The sequence below is a fragment of the Patagioenas fasciata genome, chromosome 1, assembly GCF_037038585.1.
Source record: "Patagioenas fasciata isolate bPatFas1 chromosome 1, bPatFas1.hap1, whole genome shotgun sequence".
Taxonomy (NCBI): Eukaryota; Metazoa; Chordata; class Aves; order Columbiformes; family Columbidae; genus Patagioenas; species Patagioenas fasciata.
The window spans coordinates 144,226,215-144,244,214 of NC_092520.1; the positions used below are offsets into that span (position 1 = coordinate 144,226,215).

Consider the following 18,000-nt stretch of genomic DNA (forward strand, 5'->3'; position numbering starts at 1 on the left):
AATCCCAGAAGGGAGACAGAAATTCTAGCTCTGTTGCATGACACCCAGCACAGCAGGTTGTGCCATGTGATTAGGAGATGTTGTGGGATTGAAGCTACTGCGACCCATCCTAAACAACCCACAGATAAGGTTTCTCCTGTATCCTTTGACTTGCTCCACTGCATATCTGCTGCAGCCAAAGCCGAAAGCTTTTTTGCTGGGCAGATGCAGAGATTAAGCATTTTCCTTTGTGGGGTGACAGAAAAGATGGGTTGCAAAAAGATTTCTTGCTGGGGTCAGCATTTTTGTTGACTTTCACAGTAGTCCTCCCTGGGTCGCTTTTGGCAGATCCATGCCAAACATGGCTCTTACCTCTTCTCTAAGGGGAAGCTCAGGTGCTTTCCAGCCACAGCCAAGCGTGATAAACGGGAAACCAACTGAATTCATCACTGGGTGCTGAAGAGAGATGAGACTTCAGTTTTTAGAAGTCAAACACCTAAAGTGGAACTTTCTGTCTGCCACTGCAGTGGTTCTGCTTTAAATATTCATTACACACAGCACCGCAATGGAAAATTTGGGTTATGTTTGTGCTATCTTCCCTAGAGATCTGAACCGGGATTTTCTTGCATGCCAGCTGGCTATTCTAAGCCCTGTCAATGTAGATAATACTATCACTTGGATAATACCACCAGTATTATCTTCTCTGGTCCCCACAACCTGAAATAAAAGAAGGATAAGGAATTACTGGAGGGAGTCCAGTGGTGGGCTACAAAGATGATTAGGGGCCTAGAGCATCTTTCTTATGCAGAGAGACAGAGAGCTGGGTCTGCTCAGCCTGGAGAAGGCTGAGAGGGCATCTCATAAATGTTTATAAATATTTCAAGGGTGGGTGTTAAGAGGATGGGACCAGGCTCCTTTCAGTGGAGCCCAACAACAGAATGAGGGACGACGGGCACAGACTGAAGCACAGGAGGTTCCGCCTGAATATGAGCACAAATTTCTTTACTCTGAGGGTGCCAGAGCACTGGAACAGGCTGCCCAGAGAGGCTGTGGAGTCTCCTTCTCTGGAGACATTAAAAACCCACCTGGACGCATTCCTGTGTGATCTGCTCTGGGTGAAGCTGCTTTAGCAGGTGGGTTGGACTAGGTGATCTCCAGAGGTCCCTTCCAACCCCAACCAGTCTGTGATTCTGTAATATATCCAGGGAAGCACCTGCTAGGCTGGTCCTGATTTTTGTTAAGCAAGGCCTGAAGAAAGTCTTTGGCGATGTCAGCAGAGCCTAAATATTCAGTATAGATGCCTGTAGTGAAATTAAAATATTTTTGTGGGTCAAGGCTCAAGGACATGTTGCCCAGAGAGGTGGTAGATGCCCCATCCCTGGAGACATTCCAGGCCAGGATAGACGGGGCTCCGAGCAACCTGATCTAGTTGAAGATGTCCCTGTGCTCATGGCAGGGGGGTTGGATGAGATGAGCTTTGAAGGTCCCTTCCAACCCAAACTATTCTATGATTCTACGATCAGCCTAGAGGTATGAACCATACTGGGAAAACTGCACACACACTCTGCGTTTGACGCAGCTGAGCATGCCTGGCTCCAGCTGGCTTGGTTTATTTCTTTCATAAAACTTGTGTGTCTTTGCCTCTTGGGAAAGGTGCCTTCTTGCAAGTACCTGGGTTCCGAAGATCTTCTATGGGGCAGGGAAAACAGGAATTGCTTCAGGCATTATCAACATGTTAAACATCAGTGAAAAGGTGAGGGTGACCTTGTGACTGATCTTCTTTGGCAAAGCAGTGGAAGGCTGCTAACAGCAGCCAAGGCTTGTGCTTTTCCTTGCCAGCCCCAATATCAGAAAGCCCTGAGTGAGCTCCTCAACCTCTCCCAGAAAAACCCTGAAAGATTAACCCTCTCAGGTGGTGTTCCAGAGTTTTCAAAATTGTTGTGGAGTCTAGATGTCAAATTTGCCTTCTGTATTTTCTCTTTCTGGTAAATGCAAATCACTTGGTTACTTTTTCTCCGGAAGTAAAAGAGCAAAAACTTTTAAAGGAAAGCTGAGATCTTCTATCCCACCTTCTCCAGGAGCCAAAGACTAAACAAAATGCTGAATATTATGTAAAAGCCACAGCACTTAGACTTGAAAAATACTGACATAATTTAGAGACAAGGTGTCCGTAGCAGAGATGTATTCCACCACACTGATCCATACCAACTCTGTGTAAGTAATTACAACAAAAACACACTGCAGAGAGTGTACAGACAGATGCTTTCCATGTGGCTTTTCCCAAGCCAGTGCTCACACAAGGAAAGCTCAGGTCTTTCCACAGGAATGGGACGCATTTGCCACCACCCCTCCATAGCCCGTCCCATATCTTCTATCTGCTGTGCTTCAGCTGCTCACTGCCCCCTGGTTTGCATCCATCATCTGTATCCCAGTTTGGGGTACTTGGGTGATTATTGCCAAAATGTGGGACATAATTTATCCCACTTTCACTGTGGCCACTCCAGGGTAGATATCACTGCACTTTCCCAGCTCACAAAGAAACTTTTGAAGGTTGCTGACCTAGAGAGATCCTGCGCAGGCTCAAGTGCTGGGGACCTAAGCACCCACAGAAAAGTGCCTGATTTAGCCATAAAAGGACACAGGTTGAAAAACAAAAACCACCACCAAAACCTTAGAAGTTTAAACACCTGAGCCCAAACCTGAAACCAGGTTGTATATCTAATAGAACTCTAGTATCTGTTAGATCCTGGGTCCTCCCTGAAAATGAATTTCTGCCCATGTGGAGGGCAGAACACACAAGCTGGAGATGGTGATGCACGAGGTGGTGTGGTTAGCAAATGCATGTGTCCATGGAAATGTTCACCTGGCCCAAACCTGCTCCTGTTTTCAGTGGCCGTGCCCAGTGGTACCACCCCATGCACCTGCTGCCTCTTCCCTTGCAGTGTCGCCACAGGTGAAGAGCAGAATGGGTGGTGGCCCAGCCCCACCGAATCAAGGAGGAACCTCCCATCAATGAAGTGAAACTCACCCTTCCACAACAACAAACAAACGAGTGATGCTGGGGAGCCGGGAGCTTGCACGTGCTCTGCCAAGCCTTAGCGTGAAGCGATGTGCTAAAGTTTTAGCAAGGAACAGGGCAGAGTTCAACGCTGAGGTCAGCTCTCTGCTTTTAATTAAGGCAAGTAGGAGTCAGGAAAGACAATATCCCATTATTGAGTGGGTAGTGCCTGTCATGCTAGATGCAGTGTCTGTAATCAATTAAAGGAGGCAAATTAGCCTTTAGTGCCAGAAGAAAAACCAAAATCCAAGCCAGTTTGATGGACCAAAATTAAATGTGAGACAGGAAGAATTTATCATCCCCACAAAAACGTTTGGAATACACACTGGAAAGAAACTTCAAGAAATCCATGGAAATGCTTTGAAGGGGGGTGACTCACAATCACTTTGAAGGCTAAGTTTTCTTTTTACTTTCACAGAATCACAGAATGTTAGAGATTGGAAGGGACCTCGAAAGCTCATCCAGTCCAATCCCCCTGCCAGAGCAGGAACACCTAGATGAGATTACACAGGAAGGTGTCCAGGCGGGTTTTGAATGTCTCCAGAGAAGGAGACTCCACAACCCCCCTGCGCAGCCTGTTCCAGTGCTCTGGCACCCTCACTGAGAAGAAGTTTCTTCTCAAATTTAAGTGGAACCTCTTGCGTTCCAGTTTGAACCCATTACCCCTTGTCCTATCATTGGTTGTCACAGAGAAGAGCCTGGCTGCATCCTCATGACACTCACCCTCTACATATTTATAAACATTAATGAGGTCACCCCTCAGTCTCCTCCAAGCTAAAAAGACCCAGCTCCCTCAGCCTTTCCCCATACAGGAGATGCTCCACTCCCTTCAGCATCTTTGTTGCCCTGTGCTGGACTCTCTGCTTTTGAAAAAGACTTTAAGATTCATAAACTGTATTTTGCTCTACAGGGGGGGGGCTTGGGATAACTTTCTTATCCCCATTCCCTCAAATACTACTGAGCAAACTGCTTCTCCTCTTTGCTTACCACTGGGCCTTTGAAGGTCAACGTTCAGCATCTCATCCCCAGCACTGTCTTGCAATCCCAGCAGTGTGAAAACCAAATGGCACTTTCATGTTGTGTCTGCCATCTCTTCCCCTGCTTGGACAGACCATAGGACAAAGCATAGGAAAATGTGCAGATATATCTGCATGGATATATATACCAGGGTCTCTCATATGAAGAAGAGGAGCACGGAAACCTGCAAAACACTGTAATACCACCATTAAATGCTCCACTTGCCCCACCACCATGTGAGTTTGCAGTTCATTTGTGAGGCTTCAGTACGGACATTATCAAGGCTTTCAAAATTAATATGGTTAATTACCTTCTGGTCCCTCTTTCTGGCAGCCCAAGGATGGGTGAAGATTGTCTCTTTCACAGCTATTAGTGTTCAGTATTTTGCTGTAGTTCTTCCCAAGAAGAATGGGCTGTCAGCTTCTTTGTGTGCATACTGGAATAAAACTATATATACACCCCAAAATCCAACATCTGTGGGGCTTTTTTGTGAAAAAAATGAAATAAAAATATTGGAGGCACATATAATTACAAATATGGTATCGAGCTCTTCTAGGTTCACATAAAAATACCCACAAAGAGGTAAGAGATACATCAGGCCACTGAAACTATTCTGTCTGGAAGGGACGTAGAAGTCATTAAATATAAAACTAACATCACAGTTGATATGCAACAGAAACAGGTAGAGGGAGAGGAGTTGATTCTTACTCTTGATGCTGCATGTGAAATTCAATTCCTTCTAAGGACTTTTTGACTTACAAGTAGCAAAGTACCTTTGGGCATGAGGGAGGGATCTTCATATTTAATATGATCCTTGCTTGTAGTGCTTTCTTATTTTTTCCCCCAGGTTTTCCATGTCACAAAATAACAAAAGAACAGAAGTGGCCAGGATCATTTCAAATATGGAATGGTCGCTGGAAGCTATGCAAGAAAGATAAGCATCTTGCCCCTCACCCCCACCCCACCCCCCCATAAAAAAACCCAACCAACCAACCAACAAACCAAACCAAACACCAACTCAAAGCCTTCTCTGAAACAATCTCTTTCATGACTTATCATTGGTTCCCAGCAGCGTGCTGGATTCAGGAGATTAAATCCACCAAGTGCCTGCTTACAGCAACAGCAGCTGATTGTGCACAACAGCAAGACAAGTGCCAGGCAGCTGGAAACAGATGTTGGAGAAATCCTGCAGTAAATGATGAATCTGAGTCACCAAGCCCTCTTAGCTCCACAGGTGCTTTGCCCATTGCCTTTTACAGTCATGGAAAGAGATAGGTTTTATTACTAAGATAAAATTAATCAAGGTAACGCATAACAGAAGTGTGAGGATTATATCTTTTGTCTGTCTTCTCTGTCCTTTCATTTTGGAGCCATCTAAAGCTGAAGAATGATTCAAACATCAGATGAAAAGAGAGAAAAATGCATGTGGTAGCAGAAGCCAAATGTCTTAAGGCAGCAGAAAACCCAGCTCCCTCTTTCCCACTGGATCCCATGTCCTTGCACTGACAGACAGACCTATGCTTTCTACTAAGACCTGGAAAAACCAAGAGCAACTCTTCCTTACCTGATGCTGGTCACCAGATAATTTTCCCTTGCATTCCGTCTTTACAGCAAGCTCGTACTTCTGTCTAACTTGCACCAGCTACCATCAGCGGATGCGGAATGTGCTGCCTTTTGGGTGGCCAAAACCAAGGGAGGGGGCCTGGGGTTTTGGAAAGGTGGCCATCACACAGAGGTAGCATGGAGAGGCCATACGGGCACTGCACTAGAAGGACGGCAGAGACAAGTACATTTCTGGTTTTTTTTTAAATCAGCCTTTGTTATTGATGCTGCTGGTAGAACAACTGTTTATTAGAAGCATCTGAAAGTGGCTTTCTTCCATCAAGTAATTCATCCCTAGCAGCTGTGCTGCAGAACAACAGCCCACGTTAAAGCCATTCGTGCAGCAATGTTGCAGCCACAGCAGCACTGAGGGAAGAATCGCTCTGTCCCCAGCAAAAAGAGCATGCCTTAAAAACACAAAGTTAGGAAAAATACATCGATGGATATATATATATATATATTTAAAGCATTTATTGCCTCATGAGCTGTTTTAATAAAAAAATAATTTGTAGACTCCCTTCCTGCATGCAGTAGGGGTCATTTTCTGATCTTTTCTCCTTTCGGCTTTTCAGTGCAGGGCATGTTTGCCTAAAATCTGGATCTTTATCTGCAGGATTCACCTGCTGTTCACTTCCCGTCTGAAGTTAAATCGACATGTCAGCAACACTACACTCATTTCCACAGCAACCAAGCGCCAGTTCACAGTGAGGAGAATGGTGGCCTCAGTTAAGGAATGAGCCACAAAAGTACACAAAATGCCCTCGGAGGCCAAGGTGTGGTTTTCATTAGGCACTCCACGTAAGGAGAACCAGGGGAGGTGCAAGTCAGGAAAGAGCCCATACACAAGCACAGCACACAGGAGAATTTATAACCCTTCCCCTGGGATTCAGCAAGTGTACAGGAGGGCAAAGGGCTCTTGGCACGCTGGGGTGCCTGAGCCAATTTGTGCTGCATCACCTCTATCACCACCTCCTCCTTCAGCTCGCCTGCTGCTCTCCAGCCAGCCCCAGAACACTGGCACGATAGTTCCTCACTGCTGAAAAATGCAGTCAGGGCAGCGCAGGAGAGGGATCACCCCCACCAGGAAGCCCTTATAGTCTCATGAAGCAGCCCAGGGCTGCCACGTTTTCTGCCTCACCAAGCCACGACGCTAATTTCTTTATGGCTGCTCTGCTGTTCAGGACAAAAGTGGCATGGCTGGCTCCTTGGGAGCTACGTCAAGGAAGGCCTGAGCAGCAAACAGCTTATCTCACCATGTTATTGTCACCGGCTCTCTCAGCCGTAGTGCTGCCTTTCCCCACTCTCCCATGTGCTGGTACCTTTGCCAGAGGGGAGAGAGGAACCAACAGCACCGGGGTTTCTCCAGCTTCGCTTCTAAAGAGTCTTTTTCTTCCATGGGTGTTTTCTCTTCCCACTTTAAAGACTAAACAGAGGCAGGGAAAAACAGAGCACATCTCTAAGGACACAAAATCAGTAAATGGCTCACAATGGCCACAGTCTCTACAAGGCTTTATCCAGTGCTGGACCTGGTCAGCCCTAGCATCTTCCTCTCCCACCCTCTGTCACATAGCCGGTGACTCCCTTTTACTTCTTTATTCCCATCATTCTTTTCCTATGGGTGTAAATGCAAGCGAATGCTCTTGGCTTCTCCAGCATGCCCCTTCTTCCCCACTCTCATCCCATACAAAGGGCAAGGCAGGGACAGGGTGGTGGTTATGCCTCCTGTTCTCCCACGTTCATTCTCTCCTCCCTGCCAGAGTACTGGGGGTGTAAGTGAGATGGTGGGAAAGGCCTCTCAAATTGCCTCCCCTGCTCCCTCCTTAACTGATCTTGCCTGGCCCCACAGGAGTCAGGCCCCTTAATGATTCTTAATTCCCAGCACAGATAGGGTACAGAAAACACAGGGCTCCGTGCTTTTTAGTCAGACTCCTCCAGCTCTTTGCCCCGAACTATTAATTTCTCCGCTCTGCTGGGTTATTCCCCCAGCAGTCCCTGCCATGCCAGCTAGGCATGGTTGTTCTGGTGAGGAGCTATTGCCGTGTTCCTGAATGACTTCAGAAGGCCACCTATAACACTGTCCTTTCTTCTTATTGCCCCATGCTCCCAGGTCCCTTCCTACCCTACACCCTGCATCCTTTATATGTCTTTATGCTCTGCTTTCCCAATTTCCCCCATGTGCATCCTCGCAGAGGAACAAAGAGCCCAGAGCACAACCACTACACCCTCATCACACCTCTCTCCTCACAGTCCTTCCAGCCTCTCTGCCCATATAAGCGATGTTTTCCTGCTCTTCTTTCCCTGCAAGGGAAACAGGCCCATGAAACCAGGAGGAGCTCTCACAGCACCTGAGCTACATGTGAAGGCTCCTGGGCTTTCCTCCTGGGACAGCCCAGCTGCTTCACCACAGACTCTCAGCACCCCAGTAGCCATCAGAGCTGCCTGTTGCCCTTCATCCATCAAACCATCAGCAGCAATCACCAGTTCGAAACATGTTGCTGAGGGTAATGCAGGGGGAGCTTGTTGGTGGGTCACTTAGTCATTCCTCTCCAGCCATGTGTGCTGCGCGTTAAGGTAGGAATGGGTTTCTTGGCAAGGACACAGGGCCAAGGATTTTGGCAACACTGACAAACAGAAAACACCACATGAAATCTTTCCATCTCCTCAGACCCAAACGATACTCTTTACATGTCCTGAGAGAAACAAACTGTAGTTTCTGCAGAGCATTCCCCTTAACTGCACAGAAAACGTATCTTGCTGTGAAAGCAGAGCTGGGGCAAGATCCCAGCTGTGCCACACCAAGGCAGGCATCCCAAGACATCAGACCATTCCTAGTAAGCAGTTCCTTTATGCAACAGAGGGTGCAAGCAGGAGAGGGCCAGCAGCTCCCAATCTTTCCTGTAAACTGGGAGTTTGCATTTAGTTGCCATACATCTTGTAGTGAAAAAGGGCAAGGTAAAGATTACTTACCCAGACTGCTTCTACAGGCAAAATGAGTTTTTCTGTTATTATTTTACCTTTTTAAAAGTGACTGAGCCCAGCAACATACATCTTATGTTCCCAGCCTGATGCACCAGGAAAAGGGATGCAGGAAGAGCAGCCGCATACACAGCAGGTTTGATGGAAGGCAAAACTTCCCCTTGTGAGGTGCCTGCTTTTCGTAGGCAGTTCTACCAAACATCCTGTGAGTCCCACGCAGACTTCACTCAGCTAGGTACAAAATCTGCTCCACAAAAACAGGTCAAACACGTTCAGCAGTTCCTGTTCAGGAACAAGCATGTGATTTTGCATTCTCACCTTCTTAGCGAAGTGCTGCCAGTACCGGCAGATTAAAAAAATATCTCATCTTTTATGTTCTTAATGAAGCATTCTTCTACCTACCAAAACAAAGAGGCAGTGTGTTATCCCTCCTCCAGTATAAAAACAAATGGCAGGGTTCCAGCGCTTGCGAGTCACCTCTGCTTGTGTGCACACGTGCAAGGGAAGACAGAGAATCGGAAAAGAAGAGAGATTATTTTCAGACTTCCAAGTGGTCAATCTTTTCTCAGACAGGCAGGGAGTATTTTTTAAATGATGAAAAATACCCCAGTGCCCCTTACTTTGCCTGTTGCCCCTTGGTGCCTGGTAAACACGATTTCAGCAGCTCTGCCATCTCCAGAGGCCTTGATAACTGGCACAAATAAGACACATGGTGAAGCTGCAGCTGAAACACAACTTCTGTTCCCTGAGCTATGCTCGCCCTCTAAAGAGTATTGTTTTTTTTTTTTTTTTTTTAGATTTAACTCAAGTGCCTTGTTGATAGGGCTGATCCTGCCCTTTGTGGTGTCCATCCATATCGCCTCTCTGGTATGCACTTCGAAGAACGACATTTGAGATGTACCTTGATGCTTAACAGCTGTATCTGGAAAAGACCGAGATTCAGGGAATGCAAAAAAACATGAATGCTATATACAAACTTCTACCATATTACATCTGCACACTCTGTAGAAAGGTAGTCACCATCGTTTAAAATAATAATAACTAAAAAAAAGTTGTTGAGCCTTCTGTAGCCTAGCAGCAATTCACAGCCGGTATTTTTTGAGAAAAACGCAGCACGCAGCAGTTCCAGACTAACGGCTCATTCTCCAAGGTAGAATAAATATAGGATCTTGACACAAAATAAGCATGGCACACTAGCTCAGCATGAGTAGCGTCTATTTTTACATTTTGTGAGACTGATAAATGTAAGGCTCTCTTTTACTGACGTGGGCAGTGATACGTGGCTTGTCTGTGCCTCCGTGTAGGAAAACTGCAGCTGTAAAAGAATCTTAGTCTAGCTGGATCCACATCAATACAAAGCCGTATCTTTTTCCACAACCAGTGGATCCAAGTAGAGCAGGAATTCCTGTACTGAGCTTATAAATTCAGAGCTGCTTCCTAACCAGTTTCTTTTTACAGCAATAGTATGAGGGCCTGGGGGGTGGGAATTGCTTTTACATTTTGAAGTTAAACACTTCTCTCTTCACAAACATTTCAATACAGATTTAAGGACCAGCAGTCTCCAAAATAATTACCAGGCATCTCTAGTCTGATAAGGATTCATTTGGTAAAATTGTCTGGCTTCTGTTATCCTGTAAACTAACCTAAAAGTGATCAACAATGGAGACTTTCAGCTTTAAAGTGTATCCAGTGGCACTGATCAACAGAACTGCTTGAAGTCAACTGTGTGTCTTGGGCAAATGCATGAAGGTTTGCAGAGTTTGCCTACAGCAACAGAAAACTGAGCACATTCTGGCTTTTATGGAGAGCAAAGACACACATGGACTTTTACCTTTAATTACCATTCCTCCAGATGCTGAAATAATAATAAAAGGAAGAGTACCCCCTCCTTTTTCACTCTTAGTTTTATTATAAAAATCAACATTTCATTTGTTACAACTTGGTTTATAGTAATAATTGGAAAGGATTTTTGTACAAGGTTTATATACACCTTACAAGTAAAGCACTTTATTTTACAAAAAAAGTTAGTGAATGAGTGAATAGGGCTGACCAAATGTTGGTCATTATAATATAAATACATCCTTGCAAAGCACCATCGTACCAAAGTTGATGAACAAGAGACACCAGCTGGCTTTTAAGACAATGACAAACAGTGATTAAAGCTTACAAAAAAGAACAAACAAAAACAAAACAAAAGAAAATATTAAAAGTCTGAAAGCAGCACCAGATCCTTCACTTGCAAACAAGGTTAGTTCAGCTTAAGCCTGGTGGTATCCTCTTTACAAAAAGATACTTTCATTTTCCCTTGCTGACTCCTAACTGCCTGGCTTAAGGCTACAGCCATTTTAATCAGGACTTCAAAGCTGCTCCTTGTTCATTTAGAAGAGGGGAACAACCCTGCTCGCCAATCACGCTGCTGCTGCTGCTGTTGCTGCCGCCAAGACAACCGTGTCCCAAATCAAATATGGACCCTGCCCAGTTTTGGGGTGGATCACCCAGTCCCTAAAAATGCTATGCTGGCATATGCTGAGCCGCCCTTTTTAAAGATGGAAATAGAATTGCTGATTTTGTATCACTATGGTATTTTACTTTCCTACTTTTAGGAAATTTTCAAGGTATTAGTTAATTCCTAACTTATTTTCAAGGTGTACGTGTCACCAGCTGATTAAGCTAAAAGTTAATTTTCAAACAGTAACCCCACCGCCACAATGCAATTAAAAAAAATCTCATGGCTAAAAGACAGCAATTTGTGAATAATAATGTTCAACTTAGTTTTGCACCCAATGAACCAGCTTTTTTTTTTGTTGTACAAGTAGTATCTGCTACACGCACAGTACACGTTCAAATGCAGATTCTGTCCGTAACAAACATGCTCAAGACAGAAATGTCAGGGAAAAAAGTGACTGATTATTTCTTAAGAGATACTTTTACGAAGTCATTTGGTTAACAGCATGCGTGACACCAGAGAGTTCTGTAGTTCAAGCAGTTCCCCCTAGAATGGCAGTAATAAATGAATTCAAGGAGATTTGCCAAGCAGTAAGGAATGGAAATACTCATTGTTCAAGATGGTGGCCCTTTCATCATCTTACCATAGGCTTAACTACTTTAAGGTAAAACAAATGAATCTGTGTTATAGACTCACCAATTAACTCATTCAATGAAGCTACAATAAACAGAGAAGCAATGCACAACTGGAGACAGGACACCAAAGTCCATTAGTCAATTAACAGGGATTTTCTGCACCAATCTTCGCTTGCAGTAGATTGTAGCACCTGCCACGTCAAGCAGCTTAGGTGCAATTTTCTTCATAATTATGCTAAGACTACAGCATATTGATTTGTATGTACCTTCAGAAAAGTTTTACTCATCTGCAAAATGGACCCCAAAAGTAAGGGAACAGTATTAAAAAAAAAAAAAAGTGCTTCCTCTCCTGTCTGGTATGATAGAACACAAGCTCTTCAGGTTTAAAATAACAAATATTCTGTCGTCTGTCCTACAAGCTGGCCAAAAGCAGTCCAGCTCACATGAGACAGCATCCAACATTAGCACTGCAATGGGCAGCAAGGCTGACTCTGTCAACAGGGGGGCATGTGAATGCGTATGCACACGAGAGAAAATTATTAGCTTTGAATAAATTCACATTATCAAAGATACGTGTACATGCACATGGGGGGAAAAACGTTATGACAGTAATCTGGAATTTACAATACTGAAAGTTACAACTCACAGCAAAATGAACCCTTTGATAGCAACTGGCTCATTTGCATATTTTGCATTACTGTAAATATTTCATTTAATGTATGTGCACAGGTTGAACAAATTTATATTCATGGAAACCACTCTATTTCAAATGCAAATGTTATGTGCATGTTCCATTTATCCTAAGTTCCTTTCAAATAAATATCCTGGTGTCCAAAAGCAATGGAGAAATAAGAAGTACTCCTCAGGGAGGTATAAAATGCATACAGTACATGACATGTAAGGTATAATTTTTAAATGCAAGATTAAGTCTCATTAATGGTGCCATTTAAGCATGCTAAGTTCCTGCTGAACATGCAAAGGTTATTTTTCAACAAATTATGCTGCAATGTCCTTTTTGATTTGATTTTTTTTTTTTTTAAATAAGTATAAAGAACTGATCCTTTCCTGATTGAGCACATGAGCCATTTCCATTGCCAGACAGTCAGCTATAAACACCTCCCAGATGCCTACACAGAGGAAAAAGTGCACAACAAGTACTCGTGCTAATGCTTCACTTTGTGTACCTGATGCTGTAAGATAAGGACATTTGTGCTTTCATTTACATCGATGAGAGACTTCGACACTAACACCACAAACCCATTTTAGCAATCTCCTGAATTGACACGTGTGTGTTATCAACATCACAGTCAACTTGAGAAGCAGGAGAAAGCCTGATCCTCACTGAGGGAAGGAGAGAATATGAATCATGACTGGCTCAGTGGTGGAGAGGATTCAGCCAATCTATGGTTTATCCACTGGGAATGTGTCAGGTGCACATACTAGTTGCATCAACGCATTTGTAATTTGGAGAACTGCCTAAGAGGAACTTCACAGATCATCAACTCTTTCAAGATTTTACTCTAGGTTTACTTGGAAAATACATGTACCTACAAAAGCAGATCACAGCTTCCCAGTAGATAAATTCTTTGGTTAGTCCAGATGAGAAACAGCCTTCTCCCTATGCTGGTTGTCTTCAGTGGAAAATCATAGTCTGTCCACTTTTCCTTTCTCCATGTGAACCTCTCAGAAGCAGATTATTCAAAATCTCTGATGCACAAACTGAAACAAGTGTATCAGCCTTGGTCAAATCCTACACTGAATCCTATGTCCACCCCATAGACTTCAGATGAGTTACGGACAGACACAAGCTAGTGCAGAAGGCAGGCAGCATCATCCATATGCAGAGGACATTTTTCTTCTGAAGAACACTTGCTGTAATTAACACACTTAGGAATTTACCTGCAGGAAGTTCCCTCCAAGAGCAAGCCTCAGCGAGGCAGCCCAACCACACCAGAAAGAGGATACCACTCCTTAAGCTCAACCACCTTAGAGTTTTTCAAACAGAAATTGGCACACTGAAAAAAGTATTTTGCAAGAAGAGACCATTGCCATCGCAGTACAAGCACTTGGACTGAGATACAACAATGCAATATTCTTCTGAGTTCATTAGTGCAAGTTTCCACATGTGAACCCCACACAGAATGCTGCACATGAAAAAATGTAAACAACAGAGAAGTTTCTATTCCAATTGGCGTGCCAGCCTTGACACACCCGCCCTCCCCCCCTTCATATAAATGGTTTTGAGTTCCCTTATAGTTCACAATACCCTCCTCAACATCCAACCTGCTGGAGAACACAAACAAGCTTCTTCACCAGCAAGGAAGAGCCAGAAGAACAGCTACCACAATTGCTAGATACCTAGAGTGAAGCTGGGCAAAAAAACCCCTTAGTATGCCAGAGATCAACTGCAATAGCCTGGTGACCACCCAAGGCTTTTAGAAGTTTCCTCAGGTAGACTGGAGTACTGAAAAGACCCTTTATTACAGCTGGAATCCCAAATGCCACGGTTTTCCATGGAGCTGAAACCAAACGAGGCTCTAGTACTCCAGATGCACAGCAGCACTAGGAAGAATTCCATGTCATGAATTCTGTCAATAGCATGACTTAGCGCCCATGCTACATTTTCAGGTCATTTCTCTTTTAGTTGAAACTGGCTGGGAAACAAGCAACAGAGAACAACAAAACCTGAATGGCACCTCTGAAGAGTTGTTACACCCAAAGACTAGGAGGCAGAAGCTCCTCAGGACCTTTGTTTTGAGACAGAAGACTCAGAGGGCCAGTCTTTGAAGGCAGCGAGCACCTTCAAGTTGTATTCGATGTCACCGGCAGGTGCAAACGCATAATGCCGTCCTTAAGATCAGGTACACTGTGAGCTCCACCACAGTCAAAGCAAATCCAAATTACTGCACTGGAGTCAAAGAGGAGTTAATAATATCCAAGGTTGCCCCTCAACCTACACAAATAAATGTTTTCACTTGATTATATACTCTCCCTGTCAAAATCACCATGGTGAGGCTGATAGGAGAAGGGGCTAAATATGATAATATACAAAAATAGAGATGCAAATATAAAATGGTTTGGTTAAGAATATCTTAAAATTTGACATTCACAGCGGTTAATACTAAAGTATTAAACTCACACCACGCAAAAGAGGAGGTATGTCAAAATCATACTGAGAAAAACTGGCTTTACCTAACACAAAGAAATCACGAGCAGTTAATACAGCACGGGAACCCCTTCTAATGATCAAAACCTATCTTTCTTTTATGGACAGTTGCTCCACTGAAAGTTAAATGCTTCCTTACTAGGAAAAATAATATATATATATATTTATATATATGATTTGTATACTGTGATATCAACATACACTGAAAGTACTGCAAGGATATATTATTCATTTACAGTAAAACTAACTATCCACGGTTAAATTCATCGTTTATAAATATGCTGTCTATATTATATGTGGTATAAAAATATTCGACATTTTGTGGGCACTAGGTCAAAATAAGGTTTTCTTTTTTAAGGGACTAAAAATCATTCAGGTATATGCATATTACCCTTGTCAATTACGTGAAAATCGTACTGACCTGGTACAAAACAGAATCCTACTGTGCTGGTAAAATGAAGAAGGTAATGTATAGCACGATAATCACTGCACGACAATGCTAGTTAGGAGAACAAAAGAATTTACAGCAGCCCAGTTCTAGCAGTAATTTAAATAAGGATATCATGATTTAAAGTGACATGGGCAGGACGAAAGGATGCAGAAGAGATGGGAAAAGCTAAACTGGAGAAAAAAAGCAAACTTTAAAATATACCCAACAAAAATAATTGAAATTCCAGAAGCAAGGAGGGAGCTCTAAACATTCTAGTTTGGTATATGCATTAAGGAAAAACAGAGGTGTATTAATTTTAAAAAGTGATTATTTTTTCTGGATTCACTGCTACGATTGCTGTATTCCTGTAGAAAACAAAGCCCTTTGTGTAAGGTTAATATCTGTCCTGACTGCATTTTCAAGTTTAACTGTAGTTGCTGGCCCTCTCTAGTTAACATAGAGGTTATTTGGCTACTTCCAAGTATCTATGGTATGCTGCTCTGAGACAGACTTCTTTATTATTAATTACTTTAAACATTTTTGGTATTGACAAACCCCTTATCTCACCTCGCTGGACAAGTAACACATCCCGGTCCTTCCGCTCCCTTATGTGCTCAGTCACTTCACTGGATTAAGGCATGTTTTTATGTTCCATTTGCAAAAATAAAAACTTTTTGTACAAATGTCTGGGTTCTTTTATACAAAAATTTTTTCTTCTTATGGCACAAGCAGCAGCTGCTGTTTTAAGAAAATATATAAATATCCTTTTTTTTTCTTCTGTACAAATATCTTCAGTATTCCTCCACCCCATTTAATAACATTTAACTGTACACTGTCCTACCTCCTCCCTTGCCAAGAGCCCCCTCCCCCCTCCCCAATAGAACATTTCGTATTTACACTTTTCACGGCGGAGGCAGATATCGGGGCGGGGGGGCTACCCCTCATGAGGAGTCCGTGCAGGGGGACGGTGGCGGCGGGTAGAGGTGGTGGGAGTAGCTCCGCTCTGTGTAGGGGGAGGGCGGGCAGCTTTCATAGTTCTCCTCCGCTGACAGGTACTGGCTGCGAGGAGTGGGCGGCGGGGGGACGGGCTCGGAATCATAGTTCAAGTCACTAGTGTAGCCCTTGGCCGTCGCTGCCGTGACCCTTCGGCTTGGGGCATAGTCACTGTCGCAGACATCCGTGCTGCAGGGCGTCGTGGGAGGTGCAAAATGCCGGTAGCTGTAAGGCCTGTAGCTGTGGTGGGGAGAATTATGGGAAAAGCGTCAGCATATAAAATGACCGTGCGTTTCGGGTGATGCACTTGCGAACAAGCAGATAAGCAAAGGTGGGATTGGAGAGCGGGTCAGACTCTCCGCAGCAGAGACACAGCATCACACTCTCCTCCCTCCAACGCCGCAGACTCACTAACTCCCCTGCAGAAGGCCTATCTCTGCGCTACAGCATCCACTGGAATACTAATTATTAATTACCTACCAACAAAATGCTCCCTATAGCCTTAGCTCAGGTAGAAGTTGCTCCTAAGACAGTGGGACTGGAAGGGCACAGATAGAGGGGACGATAGCTATGTTGTAATTATATGAAGAAGGCATTCTGTTTCCACCATCCAGTTTATGGCTGCTAACTTCCAAGCCCAAACAGGGAGAGTGAACATCACCTGGCACATTCACTGTCAGAGCAGTAACTGGGATGGAAATCCCAAAGGCTGCTACCACAAAATAACTTTTAAAATGAACCCAAGATAGTTTAAAGAAAACAAATCAGAAAGGGAGGTGCTTGGTAGTTACAATTACCAGCACCAAAATCAGTTGCTGGGGGTGGATGGGGATGCAGCTCCTCAATATTCAAGTCAGAACATTAAGAAAGACAGAAAGATCAGAAGCAGAAAGTCCAGGGTTTATTTTTGGGATGGGGGAGCATTCCAAAGAACATTCAACCCTATGCTATATTCCTAATACCATTTGTAATACTTAAAGTCACACCAGCTAACCAGTGAGCAATGTGATTCATGCCAGTGCCACATTTTGAGTTTATTTCATTAGAAAGCTACTCATCATTTTAAAAGATTTTTCATATGGCTGCAAGCGACCATTATAAACATCTGGTCTGACCTTCTGCACAACAGAGGCCATATTTTCTGCTAATGGAGAAGAGATGTCTTTTCAGCCCCAGAGACCTCATTATCCAAAAGCCCCCCAAAGGCTTTGTGTTAGGAAGGCATTTCTTTCAGCAGACAAATACAGTGCTCTCTTCTCATTGACCAGACCTACTAGTGATTTGGGAGGGGAACATTTATGTCCTTGGGTAGGAGGTCTGTCTTTATTTATTTTTAGTAATGAGTCACAAAATAATGAACTCTAAATAGCATCTTAGAGGGAAGGTGAGAAAGATACATTCAAGTAAATAGAGATAAAGCTTGCATGCCCATAAATATCAGTCAGAGAAAACAGACAAAATGTTATTAACCTTTTTCAGATATTAACCCTTAATATGTCAAATTAGAATTTCTGTGCTTTATCTAGGCCATAATATTAATGTTACTTCTGACCTACTAGCCTTTATATTGACAACTTTCCTCCATATGGTGTTTGCCTATCATTTCTGAGAATCATGTAACAAATTATTTATGACAGAAGCCCAAAACAAGGCAGGGTTCATTCCAAGGTAAGTATTTTTATCTCAGAGTTATTACGG

At 43.6% G+C, this 18,000-nt stretch overlaps 1 protein-coding gene across 3 annotated transcripts in view; it reads right to left on the bottom strand.

Moving 5' to 3' along the window:
* Window positions 1-10,518: 10,518 nt before the first annotated feature.
* The window catches only part of LRP6 (LDL receptor related protein 6), a 127,202-nt gene continuing 119,720 nt past the window's right edge, over window positions 10,519-18,000 (bottom strand). For all 3 annotated transcript variants that reach the window (XM_065843302.2, XM_071816839.1, XM_071816841.1), the window contains one exon: window positions 10,519-16,542. In XM_065843302.2, coding sequence (XP_065699374.1) covers window positions 16,251-16,542 — 292 coding nt within the window. In that variant the 3' untranslated portion in view covers window positions 10,519-16,250. The remainder of the gene's footprint in view (window positions 16,543-18,000) is intronic.